Here is a 21,364-nt window from a genome sequence, read left to right as displayed (position 1 = left end):
ATTGTGTATTTGGCCAGTGTACTGGTGCTTTGGCGGAGGTGGAGCAGTCTCGGGTATATCTTCCGGTTCAAGGGAGCGAGAGAGAGCATCCGCTCTGGTATTATTTGCTGCTGGGCTATAGCGGAGTTCAAAGTGAAATAATTCGAAGAACAGCATCCAGTGCGCCTGTCTTGGATTCAAGAGTTGGGCTTCCTTTAAGTGTTCGAGGCTCTTGTGGTCTGTAAATATCGTGAATTTATGCTGCGCTCCTTCTAACCAGGGGCGCCATTCCTGAAAGGCCAATTTCACAGCTAAGTGTTCATGATTCTCAATCGTGTAGTTTTGCTCTGCAGCAGAAAACTTGTGCAAGTAGAAGGAGCAGGGTACTAAGGCCCCTTTGGAAGAATATTGTCTCAGGACCACCCCGGCCCCAATGGTGGAGGCGTCATCTTCGACAATGAAGGGGCGGTTAGGTTCTGGGTGTCATAGACATGGTCCGGTGCAGAAGGCCTCTTTCAAGGTGTGGAAAGCAGATTGAGCATTGGGGCTCCAAACCTGGAGGTTACTACCTTTCCTAGTCATGGCTGTGAGTGGAGCAGCTAGTGTGGTGTAGTTAGTGATGAAGGTCCTGTAATAGTTTGTAAACCCAAGGAATCTTTGTAAGGCTTGGTAACCTTCTGGCTGGGGCCAATCTCGAATACCTTGAAGTTTCTCAGGGTCCATGGTGAAGCCATGATTGAAGATGATGTAGCCCAGGAATGGAAGGTGGGTCTTTTCGAAAATGCATTTTTCTAACTTTGCGTAGAGGTGATTGTCTCTGAGGCATTGGAGGACGGTCTGAACATGTGAACAGTGGGACTTCAGGTCTTTGGAAAATATCAGTATATCGTCCAGATATACCATGACAAATGAGTATAGTAGATCCCGGAAGATCTCATTCATCAAACGCTGAAAGACCGCAGGGGTGATACAAAGTCTGAAAGGCATTACTATGTACTTGTAGTGGCCATCCCTCATATTGAAGGCGGTCTTCCAGATGTCCTCTGGCTGGATTCGTACAAGATTGTTTGCCCCTCAGAGATCTAACGTAGTAAAGATCTGGGCTCCTTGTAAGTGATCAAAAAGTTCGCTGATGAGGGGCAGAGGGTAACGATTCTTGCAACTCAGAGTATTTAGCCCACGGTAGTCTATGCTGGGACGTAGGCTACAATCTTTCTTCTTCACGAAGAAGAATCCAGCACCTGCCAGGGAATCGGAGGGTCTTATGAATCCTTTATCTAGATTCTCCTTAATGTATTCTGACACCGGTTTCCGGAAGCGAGAGGGGGTAGGTTCTGCCCTTGGGAGGCGTGGTGCCTGGCAGGAGCTCAATGGGACAGTTGAACTTTCGGAGTGGAGGCAGGATGTCAGCATTTTGTTTGACGAATACATCTTTGAAGTCAGAATACAGAGCAGGTAACCCGGAAAGGGTTGCAGAGTTCAGAACGGTAACTGCTAGAGACACCTGCCACTGGTGTCCCCACTGAATTAACTGCAGGGATTGCCAGTCGAACTGAGGTGCGTGGACCTGGAGCCACGGAAGTCCTAAGATTACTGGGTACATGGAATGCATCAAGACGAACAGGGAAATTTCCTCTTCATGGAGGGTTCCCACGGTGAGGTAGAAGGCCACGGTGCGATGAGTAATGCGTCCAGGGAGGTGCTGTCCCTGGATTGATGCGATGTGGAGAGGCACGTCCAGAGGTTGCAGTGGGATCTGGAGGAATGTGATGATGTCATCCAGAATGAAATTGGCACTCGCCCCAGTGTCCACGAGTGCGGTAGTGGCAAAAGAGCTAGATTCCCTAAAGAGGGATACAGGGAGTAGTAATTGGGAGCCAGTCACAGTAGCACCCAACTCGGGACCCCCGCTGGGCTTAGTCTTTGTAGTTTCCCGGCCGCACAGGGCAGGATTGCAGAAGGTGTCTGGAACACCACAGTATAGGCAAAGGCCTTGTTTCTTTCGTCGGAGGTGCTCTTCAGGAGACAAGCACCTGCAATTGATCTGCATCGGTTCCTTTGGTGAAGGAGGAGGTGCCGGTAAGGCCTTTAACTGGGGGCTTGCAGCACAAGCTGGGCGTACAGCAGTAGGTCGGAGGCCCTTTACCTCCTGGTGTCACTGATGTAGGCGATAGTCAATCTTGCCGACCAGGGAAATCAAATCCTCGAGAGATGTGTGAATCTCATGAGCAGCCAGCTCACCCTTGAGGGCAGGAGACAGGCCCTCTAGATAGATTGCCCGTAGGCAGTCCTCCTTCCAGCCAAGTTCTGTGTCTAAAGTCCTGAATTCTACCGTGAATTCGGTGAGCGAATGCAAGCCTTGACGAAGGTGAAGAAGATGGTGACCAGCAATCGCCTGTCGGCTGGGATCCTCGAAGGTCCTCTTGAAAATGGAAATGAAGTGGGAGAGATGCTGAAGGATAGCAACAGAACGCTCCCAAAGTGGGGAAGCCCATGCCAGGACTTTCCCTTCAAGGCGTGAAAAGATGAAGGTAATCTTGGTAGTCTCACTTGGAAACAGTGCAGAGTGCAAATTGCATAAAGCACTGATTGAGGAATCCTCGGCAGAGTCGCGGATCCCCATTGAAATGGGGTGGAGCTGGAAGGGCCAGTGATGCCCGCGGGGGCAGAGTTTGAGCCAGACCTTCTGAATTGGCCATAGCAAGATCCTGGAGTTGAGACTGTAGTCTCTCCACAGATGAAGCCAAATCTTCTAGGGTTCGCTCTTGTTCTCTGACATGAGCGGGTAGGCCAGGGATGGTCTGCAAGGCAGGAGACTCCGCCGAGTCCATGGCCTTGGCAACCTGTTGCGTTGGAGGTGGACCCTTGGCCTGGTGCAGGATTGGTATGGCCCTCCGGTCAGACCCGGAGAGCGCCTGCCACCAAGAGGCGGAGCACAGGAGGAGACAGAGGCTGACTGGAAGCTTCACCAATAGCAACCCAGGGTTCCCTCAGGTTGAGCCCTTGGTTACCCGGGCTGCCTGGACTTAGGTGGGCCTCTCAGGGTCTCCTAGAGAGGAAGCGCAGGGGCGTGCCCACCACGAATAAGGATGCACAGTTGATGTTCAAGTGGGAGAGTCCAGAGGACACAGGAGGCCAGAATAGAGTGTCCGAGTGGATGGCGAGGATCAAGGCCAAAGTATCAGTCCAGAATGGTCAGCCAAAGCAGGGGTCAGTACCTTTAGTCAATCCGGGAGTTATCAGGCCAGGCAGAGGTCAAGTTCCAGGTAGCGGTCAGATGAAGTTGGTGAACAGGCAGAGGTCAAGATCCGGGCAGCAGTTAGACAAGGTCAGTGAACAGGCAGAGGTCAGTACCATGAGTTCTGTCCTTGGGGTACTACCAGGAATGGAGAGACGAAGGAGCAGGAGACTCTGGAACAGGAGACGCTGGAACAGGCAAACTAGATAACACTGGAGTGTACAACCCAATTGCCAAGGCAGAGATCATGGGTTTGAGCCCTGCCTTATATATGGAATCTCTGTGATGACATCAGCGTGCACCTCTTGGGGATTTCCCATGCTTGGCCCTTTAAAGGGCTGCATGCTGGCCGTGCGTGCACTAAGGGCGGGGCTGAGGATGCGGAGCCTCAGTGGGAGCTCCATTGTGAGGCTTGCACGGGAGACTGAGAGCGGAGAAACCGGGGACGCCGTGAACCGGCTGCGGAGGAGTGGAGCTCGTGGACGGGAGAGCGAGGTGAGTAGGGCCGGCCACGGAGCGGACGTGGCCGGGATGCACAACACAAGACATCAATCAGAAGTCATGATGATTACGTCATAAAAAAGCCTGCCAGTCAATGTCCTGTTTCCCCCTGTGGAAAAAGGGCTTGCATTTGATATATTACTGTATACTGTATATAGCATAGTTTTTGCCATCATAAATATTGGGAGATATTGCCAAACACTTTGGTGCACAAAAAATTTTAAATCATCACTCAAATAATTGTCCTTAAGCCAATAAGAGTCCAAAGTTGCATTAAGTTTCTCATTATTAATGCAACTTCTTTGCTCAGCAAACCTTGTCCTTTTTTGTCTTTTAGTGTGACCAATGTAGATTTTTGACATGGGTATACAATAGCATGTATCACTATACAACATTGCAATCAATACATCCCATTAGTTTTTGCTAAAAATGCAGCTAAGGATGGTAAAAAAAACCAACCCATATATTTCAATAACATTTTTGCATATTGAGCATTATCTGTATTGATATTGTCCCCTTTGATTGTTAATGATGATCTATTCCATGGTTAGAAAAACAGTGTGTTAGCTGATCCCTTAAATGTTTTCTTTTTTAAAAGCAAAAATTGGAGGGTCTTTAAAAATAGGATGCATGGCTAATATGTTCCAGTGACAGACCACAAATCCTTATTTCGAGTGCCAATGATTAAAGAAGCAACGAAGAGTTCCATTTGGAAAATAATTTTTTCAGTAATAGGTCTGGAATTCAGCACCAAGGGAATTGAGATTGGAGATGTGTGTTTTTGCAAAAAGGTGAAGTGCTGGCTTTTTCTGTTCTAGCCATTAGAGAGAGAGATTAGTCATGTGTTCGTATATTTTTCTTCTGAATAAGAATCTTTTGTTTATTTTACTTTTTTTTATTGTAGTTATTTTGCTAAATGATTATTGTAGTTTTTATGGTTGTTTTATGTTGTTTGTATTTGGATTTATTTGTTGCAAATTGAACCAACCAGAGAAGTCTCTGAGTAAGTGGTCTCTAAGAGTGAATAAATAAATAAATCACAGTGTATGCTTAAAAAGAGTAAGGTAAAGCACAAACTAAACATTGTGTAGCTGATTTCTGACCCTTTTATTATTAATGTTATGCTCAGGCTTGTGAACCCTTGGGCCGATGGGAGGATGGTATACCTTAGGAGGAAGATACGTAGGTTCTCCTGTTGGGTGGCGAGGCAGAACAGAAGATGTGGCCAGCTGACCCTTGGCACTGGAGACTGAGGTGACTGTGGAAGCAAACGAAGAGTCATGACATCAAGGAGAGGAACGGAGTCTTCGCCACTGGAAGTCCGCGGTCCCCCCAGGAGGAGCCCATAGGGACCCGGACCGCTGGGACTTAGGTGGATCTTTGAGAGGTCAAGGAGTCGAGAGTTCGGTGCAAGGGCTAACTGGAGCTTCACCCCTGGAAGCCCGCGGTCCCCCCGGGAGGAGCCCGTAGGGACCCAGGCTGCTGGGACTTAGGTGGGCCCTTGGAGACGATGATCCAGAAGAAGTCCGAGGTCAAGTGCCAGAGGGTCGTCGCTTACCAGTCCAAGGTCTTATACCAAGAGATCGCCGCTTGCCAGTCCGAAGTCACACACCAGGAATCACCGCTTGTCAGTCCGAAGTCACACACCAGGAATCACCGCTAGCCACTCCGAAGTCAGGAACCAGGAACACCAGGACGAAACAGGAACAAGGATCCGAAGTACAAGAACTCACCGAAGCAAGCAGACCTGATTACGAGGAATGTTGCCAAGTTAAGGAATGGGCAGAGGAAGCCTCCCTTTATACTTCCTCTACTCTGGCCCATTAGAAACAGCTATGAGTACTTAAGGGTCCTGGCCCCTTTAAATCTAGGGAGGAGGTGCGGCCTCACGCCTAAAGATGGCGGCTGCCATCTTGGATTTCCTCCACGGAGGAAACACTGTCGGACACCGCAAGGGAGGAGCAGGGACAGCTCCCCACCCGGCGGCCATCTCGGGGACCCATGCCAGAGTGACAGGCATAGGGTCAGGGACTTCCCCCGGAGCTGCCGCAGCGGGTCGCCGTCGCGGGCAAGGTCGGGGGCCGCGGAACACAACAATTAATGTCTTATCTACAAATAAAACCCGCTTAAAAACTCTATTAATCATTGATCTTGGATATCCTGGCTGAACAAAACATTGGAACATGTCTGCAGCCTGACTGTTAAATGGGCACTTAGAGAAGATAAGGCCATCGCCGAAAGATTAAATTATTTCTTTGCTTCGGTGTTTACTAGAGTATTTTGGGGAGATACCCGTTCCAGAGAAGGTTTTCATAGGTAATGATTCAGATGGACTGAACCAAATCACGGTGAACCTAGAAGATGTGGTAGGCCTGATTGATAAACTGAAGAGTAGTAAATCACCTGGACCGGATGGTATACACCCCAGGGTTCTGAAGGAACTAAAAAATGAAATTTCAGACCTATTACTAAAAATTTGTAACCTATCATTAAAATCATCCATTGTACCTGAAGACTGGAGGATAGCTAATGTAACCCCAATATTTAAAAAGGGCTCCAGGGGCGATCCGGGAAACTACAGACCGGTTAGCCTAACTTCAGTGCCAGGAAAAATAGTGGAAAGTGTTCTAAGCATCTAAATCACAGAACATATAGACATAGTTTAATGGAACAAAGTCAGCATGGCTTTACCCAGGGAAAGTCTTGCCTCACAAATCTGCTTCACTTTTTTGAAGGAGTTAATAAACATGTGGATAAAGGTGAACCGGTAGATGTAGTATACTTGGATTTTCAGAAGGCGTTTGACAAAGTTCCTCATGAGAGGCTTCTAGGAAAAGTAAAAAGTCATGGGATAGGTGGCGATGTCCTTTCGTGGATTGCAAACTGGCTAAAAGACAGGAAACAGAGAGTAGGATTAAAAGGACAATTTTCTCAGTGGAAGGGAATGGACAGTGGAGTGCCTCAAGGATCTGTATTGGGACCCTTACTTTTCAATATATTTATAAATGATCTGGAAAGAAATACGACGAATGAGATAATCAAATTTGCAGATGACACAAAATTGTTCAGAGTAGTTAAATCACAAGCAGATTGTGATAAATTGCAGGAAGACCTTGTGAGACTGGAACATTGGGCATCCAAATGGCAGATGAAATTTAATGTGGATAAGTGCAATGTGATGCATATAGGGAAAAATAACCCATGCTATAGTTACACAATGTTAGGTTTCATATTAGGTCCTACCACCCAAGAAAGAGATCTAGGCGTCATAGTGGATAACACATTGAAATCGTCGGTTCAATGTGCTGCGGCAGTCAATAAAGCAAACAGAATGTTGGGAATTATTAGGAAGGGAATGGTGAATAAAACGGAAAATGTCATAATGCCTCTGTATCGCTTCATGGTGAGACCGCACCTTGAATACTGTGTACAATTTTTATTTATTTGTATTTTATTATTTTTTTATTACAATTATTACAACTAAATATAACAACTAAAGTCTCCACTACGTCCTCCTGTTGTGGCCTGGGACCTCAACATAGTGTTGGTGTGGCTCATGCGGCCTCTGTTTGAGCCCCTGCACTCCTGTGAGTTCAAGCACCTCACTTGGAAAGTCCTCTTCCTCATGGTGGTTACTTCTGCTTGCAGAGTCAGTGAGCTACAGGACCTAGTGTCCTATCCGCTTTATACAAGGTTCTTCCACAACAGGGTGGTACTGCGCACTCACCCTAAGTTCATGCCGAAGGTAGTAACTGATTTCCACCTAAACCAGTCCATTGTGTTGCCCATTTTTTTCCCGAGGCCACAATCACACCCAGGTGAGCGGGCTCTGCATACCTTGAACTGCATGCGTGCTCGCGCCTTCTATTTAGAGCGTACCACAGCCCACAGGCAGTCTACCCAACTCTTTGTCTCCTTTGACAAGAATAGACTGGGAGTTGCGGTGGGCAAGCAGACCCTCTCTAATTGGTTGGTGGACTGTATTGCTTTCTGCTACCAGCAAGCAGGCCTTCTGCTTGAGGGCCGACTGAAAGCGCACTTAGTGAGGGCCATGGCAATGTCAGTGGCACACTTCCGGGCAATCCTTATTTCTGAAATCTGCAAGGAGTTCCCTTCACACTTTCGCAGCCCATTACTGTCTGGATAAGGACAGTCGACAGGATAGCGTCTTTGGCCAGTCTGTCTTCTGTAATCTGTTTCCAGTGTAACAACCAAACTCTTCCTACCTAGGGCCCCGTCTGGTGTTCAGGCTGCCCCATTGTTGCCAACAGCACACCTGTTGTTGTGCTTGTTGCACGTTATTGAGTGTCTGTTGGCCCAGGGTGTTCTGGGATCAGCCTGCAACTTGCTCTTCAGTCATCTGTGAGGACTACCATCCTGCTTGTCCTGGGAGAAGGCAGAGTTTCTTACCTGTAACAGGTGTTCTCCCAGGACAACAGGATGTTAGTTCTCACAAAACCCGCCCGCCACCCTGCAGTTGGATTTGCTTCGTTTTGTTATTTTACTTTTCACTCGTACTTTTGCTATAAAACGAGACTGAAGTATTCCGTGACAGGGCTCCATCTGATGATGTCACCCATCTGTGAGGACTAACATCCTGCTGTCCTGGGAGAACACCTGTTACAAATAAGCAACTCTGATTTCAGGGCTAATAGCATATTTGAAAGAGAGGCTAATTTTATTAATTCATTGTTCAGGTTATGCAACTGTTCCTATAAACCTAAGCAGGAATCCCTAACCCCCACCTAAGCTTTATTTCACCTAAAGTTTATTTGCTCCAGAAGTCTAGCCAAATTGAAATCTTCAACAGGGCATGCCTCCATGCTTCCAGGATCCCATGTGACAGTTATCAACATCTTCTGTCATCCATTGCAATCTCTGTGCTGGTGGTTGTATATGCGGTTGGCTCATCTAACTTTCAGGGTATGAGCTCATCAAAGTTCATGATCGAGTTCTCATTGTCTTTTCAGTATCAGACCAACTTTTATCATCATGGCCTACTTAGCAAAAGTTCACAGTTCTTTCCTGAGGTGTACATCTGCAGTATTTGGGTATCTCTGTGTGTTATGCTGAGTTCTAGTCTTAAGTCTTTTCTTGTCAGCATCTCCCACTGGAATTTCACACCTTGCTTTATTATTTTTGTATGTATCTGGAACAATTAATTTCAAGTATATCACTTATCTATCTCCCCTCTCTTGACATCTGGGTGCCTTGTGATAACACTCAGATGTCAAGATTTCTTTGACTCAACCAACAACCCAGGGAAGGCAATGATGTACAAGAAATAAATTTGACATAATCAAAGCAATCTAAAAACCAGGATAATATTTAGCATTAATAGTATAATGATTATATATTTCAGAAATGCAAAATAAATTGCTGAGATATAGAAAACAAACCAATAATGTTTCTAAATTGTATAGCAAGTGTGTCATTAGCTGAGGGCTTGATTTTCAAACATATTTACATGCTTAAAACTGGGTTTTACATATGTAAAGGCATTTTGCCTGTGTAAGTGACTTTTGAAAATTGGTACAATATGTCATTGAATTGTCAATAGGTTTTACCCACATTAACTGCACTTATTGTGGGTAAAACCTTTCATTCTATCCCACATTGCTTAATAATCCTTGAATTACTTTCAATTTCCCTCCTCCCAATATTTCAACCACTTGCTAAATGTTTGATCCTAATCTCCAATTTATAAGATTTCTGCTATTTAAAATTGTACATATGTTATAAGGTGCTATTTAATTAATTCAATTTTTTCCAAGTTCCTCATTTTCCTTGTTCTCTGTAAGACACTTGTGTTAAGTCATTTTTAAGTTTTATGTAAACCGAGGTGATTAGTAACATTGTTACCAGAACCTTGGTATATAAACAATGTTAAATAAATAAATAAATAAATAAATAAATAAATGGTTCGTTTTGTTTTCCCAATGTATAATAATGGACATGGGTACTGGATTACATAAACCACGTAGTCAGAAGCGCACAAGGTATATTGTTTTAAAATATTTTCACTGATCCTATAGATTCTCAAATTCAGAAATCTGTAAACTGTTCTCACAAATTGAACATGTGCCACATTGTCCATGAAGGGAAGATCCAGTTATTATACTTGCTGCAAAAGTCTCAGATGTAGGAAGTAATGCTGGACTCACATACTGTTTTAAATTCCTCAACCGGGTGTATGATATCCAAATCTTGTGGTCTTGAAAGCACAAATGTAAATTCAAAATGGGTTGATGTTTTCTCAAAATTTTGATAATATCCAGCGTAATAGTGGAATAATGCATCACAAAACGAATACTTTTTGTGATGCATTTTGTGATGCAAAACGAATACATCATTAAATGAATACTTCAGCTCTGTGTTCACTAAAGAAGACCCTGGAGAAGGACCATCTCTACACAACAAGAAACTGGAGGGAAGTGGAATAGATGAAAATCCTTTTACAGTAGAAAATGTATGGGAAGAGCTAAAGAATCTGAAAGTGGACAAAGCCATGGGGCCTGATGGGATTCATCCAAGGATACTGAGGGAGCTCAGAGATGTGCTGGGGGGTCCGCTGTGCGACCTGTTCAATAGATCCCTAGAAACGGGAGTGGTGCCGAGTGATTGGAGAAGAGCGGTGGTGGTCCCACTTCACAAGAGTGGGAACAGAGAGGAGGCTGGTAACTACAGACCGGTTAGCCTCACTTCGGTGGTGGGAAAGGTAATGGAGTCACTGTTGAAAGAGAGAATAGTGAACTATCTACAGTCCGGAGAATTGCTGGACCAGAGGCAGCATGGATTCACCAGAGGAAGATCCTGTCAGACAAATCTGATTGACTTTTTTGACTGGGTAACCAAGGAATTGGATCGAGGAAGAGCGCTCAATGTCATCTACTTGGATTTCAGCAAAGCTTTTGATACGGTTCCGCACAGGAGACTGGTGAATAAAACGAGAAGCTTAGGAGTGAGTGCCGAGGTGGTGACCTGGATTGAAAACTGGTTGACGGACAGAAGACAATGCGTGATGGTAAATGGAACTTTATCTGAAGAGAGAGCGGTTTTAAGTGGTGTACCGCAAGGATTGGTGTTGGGACCGGTCCTGTTCAATATCTTTGTGAGCGACATTGCGGATGGAATAGAAGGTAAGGTTTGTCTTTTTGCGGATGACACTAAGATCTGCAACAGAGTGGACACGCCGGAAGGAGTGGAGAGAATGAGACGGGATTTAAGGAAACTGGAAGAGTGGTCAAAAATATGGCAGCTGAGATTCAATGCCAAGAAGTGCAAAGTCATGCGTATGGGGAATGGAAATCCGAATGAACTTTATTCAATTGGGGGAAAAGGCTGATGTGCACGGAGCAGGAGAGAGACCTTGGGGTGATAGTGTCTAATGATATGAAGTCTGCGAAACAATGCGACAAGGCGATAGCAAAAGCCAGAAGAATGCTGGGATGCATAGAGAGAGGAATATCGAGTAAGAAAAGGGAAGTGATTATCCCCTTGTACAGGTCCTTGGTGAGGCCTCACCTGGAGTACTGTGTTCAGTTCTGGAGACCGTATCTACAAAGAGACAAGGACAAGATGGAAGCGTTACAGAGAAGGGCGACCAGGAAGGTGGAGGGTCTTCATCGGATGACATACGAGGAGAGATTGAAGAATCTAAATATGTACTCCCTGGAGGAAAGGAGGAGCAGGGGTGATATGATTCAGACTTTCAGATACTTGAAAAACGTTAATGATCCAAAGACAATGACAAACCTTTTCTGTCAGAAAAAAATCAGCAGAACCAGAGGTCACGAGCTGAGGCTCCAGGGAGGAAGGCTAAGAACCAATGTCAGGAAGTATTTCTTCACGGAAAGGGTGGTGGATGCTTGGAATGCCTTTCCGGAGGAAGTGGTGAAGTATAAAACTGTGAACGACTTCAAAGGGGCGTGGGATAAACACTGTGGATCCATCAAGTCTAGAGGGCGTGAATAAAGTGGAGGCAGCAAAACACTGCACGGAGTGGCAGTAGCCACAGAGGCATTCAAAAACTGCACGGAGCGGCAGTAGCCACAGAGGCATTCAAACACTGCACGGAGCGGCAATAGCCACAGAGGCATTCACGGAGCGGGATGCCAGTGGCCAGTAGTTATTGTTCCACCTTCATGGAGCGGAAGGATGGAGGGCTGCTATCTCCAAAAAAAAAATAAAAACAAAATCAAACAAAAAATAATAACAGGGGTGGGTAAGAGTATGGGGCAAGGGTGTGGCCTGCTTGTTACAGCAGTTGCTACCCCTAATTGAGCCGGATGTCACTTGGATGCAGATAAGGCGCTGCTCTCTAAATTGGTGGTGGGGTGGAGGGGAATTAGGGCTGGAGGGTACTGGAAGCCAAAAGTAACAGGTGGGAGAGAGAAAAAGGGAAAAAAAAATGGATAAAGTGCGTAGCTTGCTGGGCAGACTGGATGGGCCGTTTGGTCTTCTTCTGCCGTGATTTCTATGTTTCTATGTAAAACCAGAGCAAGTTTTTGATGATAACAATTCTGTGTTAAGCGATTTATCAGATAATTTGTGCTAATAATGTTTAAATTCCGTAATTTCAGTGCAGTTCCTCCGAATTCTTAAACATTGATAGAATGGGAGATTGTTTCTCAGATGTCTAGGATGGAAACTTGAATAATCCAAAAAGAGTATTGCAATCCATGGATTTTGCAAGCAGAGTCTTTGCAAGATTTCCTTCCTAACTCTCGTTAATTATAACATCTAGACCGGGACATCTATGTCGACAATATCAGGAGTCAACTCCAAGATCTTACCACATATAAACATTTAAAATCTGATCCTTCTAAATTATTACAAAAGGAAATTGAGCGTGTTACAATGACGCACTAAATTCAGGTTTTTTAAGAATTCTCTTATCTGAATCCCAAACATCTGTGAGTCCTGACTAATTATACATTACCAAAAATTCATAAAGATCTGCATAACTCCCCTGGCAAGACCAATCATCTCTGCCAATGATTTGGTATTAGAAAGACTTTCAGTGTATATAAATACTTTCCTCAAGCCATTGGTTAGTGAGATTGATTCCTACATGAGGGGCACCAACCATTTTATGAATACCCTTCAATTATTTCATGAAAAGTGTACCAAATTTTGTTTGGCTACATCAGACGTAACGTCATTGTATACATCAATATCTCTGGATTTGTTGCTTTCAGTCATTGAAAGCATTCTAATCAAGAAAGCATGACCACATCAAGTACCAACTTTTTAAGGGCCCAGCACTTGTTGCGTATCGTTACACATGTGGCTGGGCCCGTTTGAAAAAGTGTGTGGTGCGCGCAGGGCCCAGCCACTCGCGTAACTGTCAGAATTTGTGTACTTGGATGATTTCAAATTCGGTCAAAAATTTTCAGTGGATTATCATCTTGAATGTATTTCCTTTCTAGATGTGTAACAACTCTGTTTACAAAATCCACGGCTCACAGCACTTTTTTGGATTATTCAAATTTCCACTCTAGACATCTGAGAAATAGTCTCCCATTCTCTTAATTTTTAAGAATTCTGAGGAATTGCACTGAAATTGCAGAATTTAAACTCCATTTCTACAGATTATTTGAGAAATTGCTTAACAGGGGGTACCCATATACACATGTAAAAGAGGTCTTACAAACAAGAGAACTGTTATCAAAAATTAGACACCAGTCAGTTCATTTTTTTTGGGAGAAGGCCACGGGAGGGGGGTTATGGGGGCAACTAGTGGGATTCTACCATGGATTCTTTGATTGGATCAGAGGGTGTTTACTGCAAAGAGAGAGGGTTTGGGTAGGGGCATTGCTGCACAATTTTAAATATTTTTTAACTTTTTTATTGTAGAGCTGCATTGGTAGGTGGTACCAGAATAGGCGGGGATCTACCAAGACTCCAAGGGACATTTAGGCTCTTAGGGGGGGGGGAAGCTGTAGTTATTTTAAGGCCTATACCTTTAAGAGACCTCCCAGTGATATCAGGATACACATCAACATCCTGATGATCCTGGGAAAAATAACTACACCTCTCTGAAATGCTCTAAAATAACAGGGCTGACCTTTTTCAGAGTCAGCTGCATTATTTTATTTGCATTGAATTGCCTATGCATTAGCTGCCGTGCATGCATTAGGCAATTTTATGCATGCAAATGCATACAAAGCAGCTAATTTCCATAGGGGAGGAAATCTTTGAAATTATCGCATGCTATAGAAATAGGGGCGGATTTTCAAAGGGTTACTCGCGTAAGTTACGTGTGTAACCCCGAGAATCCACTCCTGCGTGCACCGAGCCTATTTTGAGGGGCTTCAAAAAGGGGACGGGGTGGGGCCGGAGCCTCCAGGCACAGCGGCCGGCATACGTAACCTATGCCTGCCTGGAAGCAGGCGCAACTTATTACCGTGTTTCCCCCGAATATAAGACAGCGTCTTACTTTCTTTTTACCCCCAAAAGTCCCACTATGTCTTACTTTCAGGGTATGTCTTATATTGGAAAAAAAACCTGAGTGTTCAAAAAAAAATTATTTTTAAATACCTGTCGGAGGGCCGCGTGGGTCCAGGCGGCTGGCGGCGGGAGCCGGGTGGTCGCGTGTTAAATCTAGGCCGCGGGCGGGTGGGCGCTTGTTCCAGGCGGCGGCAGCGGGGGGGGGGGGGGGGGCGGCTGGACGCGCGTTAGTTCGAGGTGGGCGGCGGGTGGTCGCGTGTTAAATCTAGGCCGGGTCGCACAGGCGCGCATTCATTCACTGCCGGTGGGGGCTGCCTCGGCAGCCCCACCGGCAGTGAATGAATGCGCGCACAGGCCCACAGCGCCTGTGCGACCCCTGCGATTCGGCGCTGGGGGCTGCCGGTGGGGGCTGCCGGTGGGGGCTGCGGCAGTGAATGAATTCATTCATCCAGGCGGAGGAGCCGGCTGCTTTCGGCTGCCGCTGCCGGCTGCTTTCGGCGCTCAAGGCAGTCACATGCCGTGACGCCACAGCATGTGACTGCCTTGAGCGCCGAAAGCAGCCGGCAGCGGCGAAAGCAGCCGGCTCCTCCGCCTGGATGAATGAATTCATTCACTGCCGCAGCCCCCAGCGCCGAATCGCAGGGGTCGCACAGGCGCTGAGGGCCTGTGCGCGCATTCATTCACTGCCGGTGGGGGCTGCCGAGGCAGCCCCCACCGGCAGTGAATGAATGCGCGCCTGTGCGACCCGGCCTAGATTTAATCAATTAAGCAATTAATCCAGGGTAACACGCGACCGCCCGCCGGCCGTCTCGAACTAACGCGCGTCCACCCGCCCCCCCCCCCCCCCCGCCGCCGCCACCGCCTGGAACAAGCGCCCACCCGCCCGCGGCCTAGATTTAACACGCGACCACCCGCCGCCAGCCGCCTGGACCCAGGCGGCCCTCCGACAGGTATTTAAAAATAATTTTTTTTTGAAATGACAGGTACGTCTTACTTTCGGGGGATGTGTTACATTAGCCGACCCCCCTAAAATTCCCACTACGTCTTACTATCAGGGGTGTCTTACTATCGGGGAAACACGGTAGATAAAGGTAAAGGGCGGGTTAGGTTGGGCTGGGGGGTGGGTTAGGTAGGGGAAAGGAGGGGAGGGTGGGAGGGGGGGCGGAAGTAAAGTTCCCTCCAAGGCCGCTCCGATTTCGGAGTGGCCTCGGAGGGACTGGAGGAAGGCTGTGCGGCTCGGCATGCGCAAGGTGCAATGGAGGGTAAAGTGACTTGCTTTACGAGTGGCAGTGGGATTTGACCCTTGGCAGCCCGCTGTTCTAATCATTAGGGTAATCCTCCTTGGTTCTGGCATAAAACTTTCTGTCTTGTAATGTTCTTCTAAATGGCTGGAGATGCAGTTCTCTTTTACCCTTTCCCTCTCCTTTTCAGTTCTTCCCAACAAAATATGCTGAAATAACTTTTAATCTTTCCTCTTCCATTACAGATCATAGCATCACTTCTAATCCATTCCACTTAAATGACATCAGCTTTACCACACACTAGATAACAATAATATAATTGGGACTTTCATCTCAATAAAAAAAAGTGGTGCAATAAAACTACTAAACAAAAAAAAATGTGTGTTCACTTTGCGACTATATGTCTGTTGAATGGAGCATGTCTTACAGAATGAGGAGGGTTAAAATGTTGCCATATTGATCCCAGTGAAGATAGGATACTTTGGTGTGTAAAACAAAATAAATGATACACACAGTACTACAAATTAGGTTTTGAGCCTTATACATTTCTTCTTCATTTTTCTGTTTAGTAGTTAAAAGATCTATAGAGAGACTTTCTATATAATTAGTAATCTTCATGTGCTTTGGGGGGGCAATATTTAACAGGTTGATATTAATCCAATATGTAGGTAAAAGGGAAAGAAGAATATGTATAGACACCAAGGAGTCTTAAATCAGGAGTGAGAATTGTTATAGGAAACAAAGTAATCTGTTTGACTTGTTCTTATATGTAAAGCATAAATATCAACTGAAAGTAAATAAAAAGTGATTAATGTCATGGGGCCGAAAAAAACAAAACCCATGTATAAAAACAAGATGGTAAATAATGTTCTCATTAAAGTGTATAATCCTCTTTCTGCAGATTGATTCTCTCACAAACCTTGGAGTGATCAAAGTAGAATGTGGATCGCAATTCTCTGTGGCTCTCACAAAGTCTGGTGCTGTTTATACCTGGTGAGCATGCTTATGCAATTTTGACCTTGTTCTTTTTGGAAACCTGTCTTGTCTTGGGAGTGAGTAGAACAAAATACAGAAAAAGAGGTGGGATAGTTTACATTAGAGACAGTGTAATAGCTATTAAAATATGTGGTGCTTTAAGAGGAAGACAGAGGAGCTGAGTTACTATGAATCACTCTGGAAAGACCTGTAAAAACTTGTCTGTATGAGGGTAATCTAAATACCTCAAACATTAGGAAAAGAGGTGGTTTCTATAATGATGGAAGACATTGAAAAGAGAATGCATAAAGACAATGTGCTTCTTGTAGGGGATGTTAACCTTCCAGATGTAAATTATAGTTAACTAGGAGTAGAAAGCTCCTGGATTCTCTGCAAGGGGCATTCTTCAAGCAATTAGCTAAAGCACTGACTTCTAGAAAGAAGATACTAACAATATCACTGGTAACAGAGAAGGTAACAATTAAGAGGATAACGTTCAAAACATGCAAGTCATATACGTGCATAAAAGTGCTCAAATGCATGTAAGCATATATTTTATAATCATCACATGTACACATACACAGATTATAAAATAGGTCCCAAAAAACAACACAGAAGACAGTCTATTAGTGCCAGAAGGCAGGTGAAACAAAATGTAGACCAGTCGTCTTAGTTGAAATATTTATTAGGGGAAAAACGATTATACAGAAAGACATCAAATGCCCAAAGAGCCCAACTCTGGCTGAGATTTTGCCCAAAATTAGGGCTGCATCAGGGGCTACAAGAAACAGATATTTTAATCAAAATATATTAAAACAGAAACATAATTGTGTAAAATATTCATACATCATAGTAAAAAAATTTTTTATTTTATACATACATTAAAAAATTAATTGTAAAAATTAATAAAATAAATTAAAACATAAATCATGTAATAGATTTAGTTTTTGGGTACTTGCCAGGTTCTTATGGCCTGGATTGGCCACTGTTGGAAACAGGATGCTGCGCTTGATGGACCCTTGGTCTCACCCAGTATGGCATGTTCTTATGTTCTTATGTTAATTGATAATCATTGTTATGATGCAGAGTGATGAATATACAGGAAAAAAGGGGAAACCAATTGCATACATGCATTATAAAGCTAATTGAATTCGTTATACAGTTTTTTATGGATAATATGATGCAAAGGGAACAGAAAGAAGGATAAAGAAAAAAGAAAGAAAACATTTTAAAAAACTATATATATATATAATGTAGATGTGGAATAATTACATGGAAATATAATCAATTTATAAAGTATAGTGGGGTAGATTTTTAAAAAGTACGCCCGCGTGTACTTTTGTTCGCGCACCAGGTGCAAACAAAAGTACGCCGGATTTTAATAGATACGCGCGTAGCCAAACGTATCCTTTAACATCCGGGATCGGCGCGTGCAAGGCTGCACAAAATCGGCAGCCTGCGCGCACCGAGCCACACAGCCTGCCTCCGTTCCCTCCAAGGCCGCTCCGAAATCGGAGCGGCCTCGGAGGGAACTTTCCTTCCTCCTCCCCCCACCTTCCCCTCCCTTCCCCTCCCTAACCCACCCCTCCCGGCCCTAACTAATTCCCTCCCCCCCCGTAACTTGCGCACGCCGCCTCGCATCCCCCGGGACAGGCCGCAGTGCCGGGGGAATCGGGACTGCCCTCCCGGACCGCCCCCTGACCCCGGACACGCCCCCTCCCGCTCCTTTTACGAAGCCCCGGGACTTACGCTCGTCCCAGGGCTTTGCGCGCGCCGACAGCCTATGCAAAATAGGCGCGCCAGCACGCGAGTGCCCTGCGCGCGTAAATCTGGGAGGATTTACGCGCGCAGGGCTTTTAAAATCTAGCCCTTGGTGCACTTTTCCAGAAACATTGAAAGATCAATTATACTTATGATTATAGTAATACACTTACCGCATTTTTGGAGATTCACTTACTAAGTGTCATTTATAAAAAACAGCATTGATCATTATAACAGTATTGGCAGATTGAGAAATAAGACAGAAACTCCATCCATGTAGAGCAAAACACTGCATCTAATTATTTTTAAAAGATGTTTTGCACCAAAATACACAAAGATGACGTCATGTCTTGTTTAATCACAGGAAATGCATCACTGATAGAAAAGTCAGCGAAACAAACTCAAAGTGTACGGAAAAGACTGCAGTGTTTACAATGACTATTAAAACAAATGGAACATATTATTCAATACTTTGTAGAAATATAAATTCCCTATTACTTCGCACACCCAATTGTTCCTCTCATCATACATCCATATATGAAAAAATTAATAAACTTAAAGTGCTTTACAAAAAGACACTTATAGACTTGAAAAAAATTATTAATGTTATCTAAGTAATTTCCTTACAAAAATACATAACCAAATTAATAGGACATATAAATTGCGAAACATCTTAAGGACTTTAGTTATTCACTGGAAGGTGCAAATCAATTTAAATGTGTTAGAATATTATAAATAATAATAATCAAATTATAAGTAAAATAATAAATAGTAAATGTATTAAAAATGAAAATATTATAACAAAGGAAGAGAGAAAAAACATTATTATAATATGTGTGGGAAACATTCATCGGTCCTTACTTGAATAATGTAAAGGAATCAAACTTAAAAAATATATATATAAATATAAAATGAAATGGATAAATAGGTCAACCAAAAATATAAAATGCATACAAGTCGGAGGTATGCATTACCCGCATACCTCCGACTTGAGCCATGCACCATTAAATTCAAAAATAAATTAAAGACTTGGCTCTTCAAGCAGGCTTACCCAGACTAGACCCACCTGTACTGTTGATCTTGTGCTGCATCAGTACTTGACCAGAAATCATGTATAAAGTTTCTTACAGTTCTCCTGTTATTTACATTTGATGTTGTGTACTTATGCCAGTTTTCGGCCTCTCATCTCTCTATACTCTGTTATCCCATACCCAGTACCTGTTTGATGTATTTTCTACCTGCAGTTCTAATATAAACCAGTATGATGTGTCCACTAATACCGGTATAAAAAAGCGTTAAATAAATAAATAAATATATACAGTCTTGCAGAGGAATATGCAGCTGAGTATATGCACAGTTTTTTTAATCCCATAAATTAAGAACAGTTTGTACTAATGCCCTGGCTTTTCCTATAGCTTGCTTCTCTCTCGCTCTCTCTCTCTCTCTCTCTCTCTCTCTGGGGCAGATGAAATACAGTGCGCTCAGCCGAGCGCACCGTATAACCCGCACTCCAACACGGGCTAAATAGGCGCTAATCCACCCCCTAATGCAATAGGGGGATTAGCGCCTATTTAACCCGCGTAGGACGCGGAGTGAATGCAATAGTGCTCATCACATGCAAATGCATGTGAATGAGGCTATTACTCATTCACTCCGCATGCAAAAAAAAAGTGTGCATCTCAGACGCACATTTTGCTCTCTGATATTAATGCCTGTCTGAAGCAGTCGTTAATAGCTGAGCGCAGGTAAAAGAAGTACAAAAAAGCAGAAAAAACTGCTTTTCTGTACTTCTTTTCTTAACTAAAAAAAAAACCTCGCAGTTTTCATAACCGGCCGTCTGCCAGTAATGAAAACGGTCGCCGAGTTCATTGGCGGCCATTTTCATTACTGGTAGATGGCCGGTTATGAAAACTGTCGCCGAGTTTACCGGCGTCAGTCTTCATAACCGGCAGCTGTGGCGGGGTCGTGTTAGCAAGGAGGCGCTAAGGTCGCACAAGCAAACCTAGCGCCTCCTTGCTAGCACGACCCCTTAATTTGGGTATTGCATGGTGCCCCCCTTGCAGGTGCCATGCGCACATTAGGAAAGCGGGCGCTGACTTTTCAGCGTCCGCCTTCTGCGCTTTTTATTGCATCGGTCCCTCTGTCTCTCTCTCGCTTTCTTAATTGGGTCACAGGTGAGTATGTAGTATGGCATAAACATAATTCAGGGCAGTCTCTTATGCCAGGGTTTAAACAAACCAAATACAGCTTTTTGAAATATTCTGACTTTCCTGCAGTCTCTTGCTCTCGTTGTCTTAATTGGTCTACAGGTGAGAATCCAGTGCAGCAGAAGCACCGTTCAAAACACAGTCTCTTTTTTTTTTTTTTTTCTTAAGCCAGGGTTTTAAAATCAAACTTCTCAAAGTTGCAACCTTTAATCTTCTCTCCTTGATACTTTAGTGTAAAGCAGGCAATCCTTTCTTGAATTACCCTCTAACATATCATGACCTCCTTGAAATACAGTTTAACAAAAAAGAAACACTTAAGCTTATCGTTTGGGAAGTTGTCCCTGGTTCCATTCTGGCTCTTCCTTATTGTCAGCAGCCTCTTCCATGCGGGAAGAGTCCCCAGCTGCTTTCCATTCTCCAGCCTGATTGCTTCCCCTCTACTTCCCCTCTCTTTATACAGAACTTAGCCTATTACTTCCAAGCAGGGGATACTCCTCCCTCTTCCTTCCCTGCTGCCAGCACTTCCAGAGGTTGACTGCTAAGGCTCCTGGGAGATGTAGTTTCATTAAGCAGCCTTTTCCACCGCTTATGTTTTCCTTTGCCTTAGCCCAAAGAGCTTTCATGAACAAAAGTCTCAAAGCTTCCCTTTTATTACTCAAAGCACAAGGACCCACAACTAGTTAAATTTTATTTATTTATTTGTTTGTTTGTTTTTGCTATACCGATGTTCAATTAGACATATCACACCAGTTTACAGAGTAACAGAGGAATCTATTAATATAGACTTCTTATTTTACATTGAAACTTTGTAACATGAGTAACAATTGGAACAAGAAATGTTGTAACATGAGAAACGATTGGGCTGTGGAGAGTCATTATAAATTATTAACAGAGGTAGTGAAGAACATTAAAACTTTGTAACATGTGTAACAAGAGAACTTGAGTTGCTGAAAGGCATTACAACTTTGTAACATATGTAACAAGAAAACTTGAATTGGTGGAGTTGACCA

The 21,364-nt window shown here is 44.2% G+C and overlaps 1 protein-coding gene across 1 annotated transcript in view; it reads left to right on the top strand.

Moving 5' to 3' along the window:
- Window positions 1-21,364, top strand: part of LOC115092958 (E3 ubiquitin-protein ligase HERC2-like) — a 2,733,734-nt gene that overhangs the window by 2,285,280 nt on the left and 427,090 nt on the right. Inside the window, 1 exon segment of the mRNA XM_029604466.1 lies at window positions 16,313-16,404. Coding sequence (XP_029460326.1) covers window positions 16,313-16,404 — 92 coding nt within the window.

Source organism: Rhinatrema bivittatum, chromosome 5 (genome assembly GCF_901001135.1).
Source record: "Rhinatrema bivittatum chromosome 5, aRhiBiv1.1, whole genome shotgun sequence".
Classification (NCBI taxonomy): domain Eukaryota; kingdom Metazoa; phylum Chordata; class Amphibia; order Gymnophiona; family Rhinatrematidae; genus Rhinatrema; species Rhinatrema bivittatum.
The sequence above is the reverse complement of the archived record's forward strand: the minus strand, read 5'-3'. Positions and strand labels throughout refer to the sequence as shown.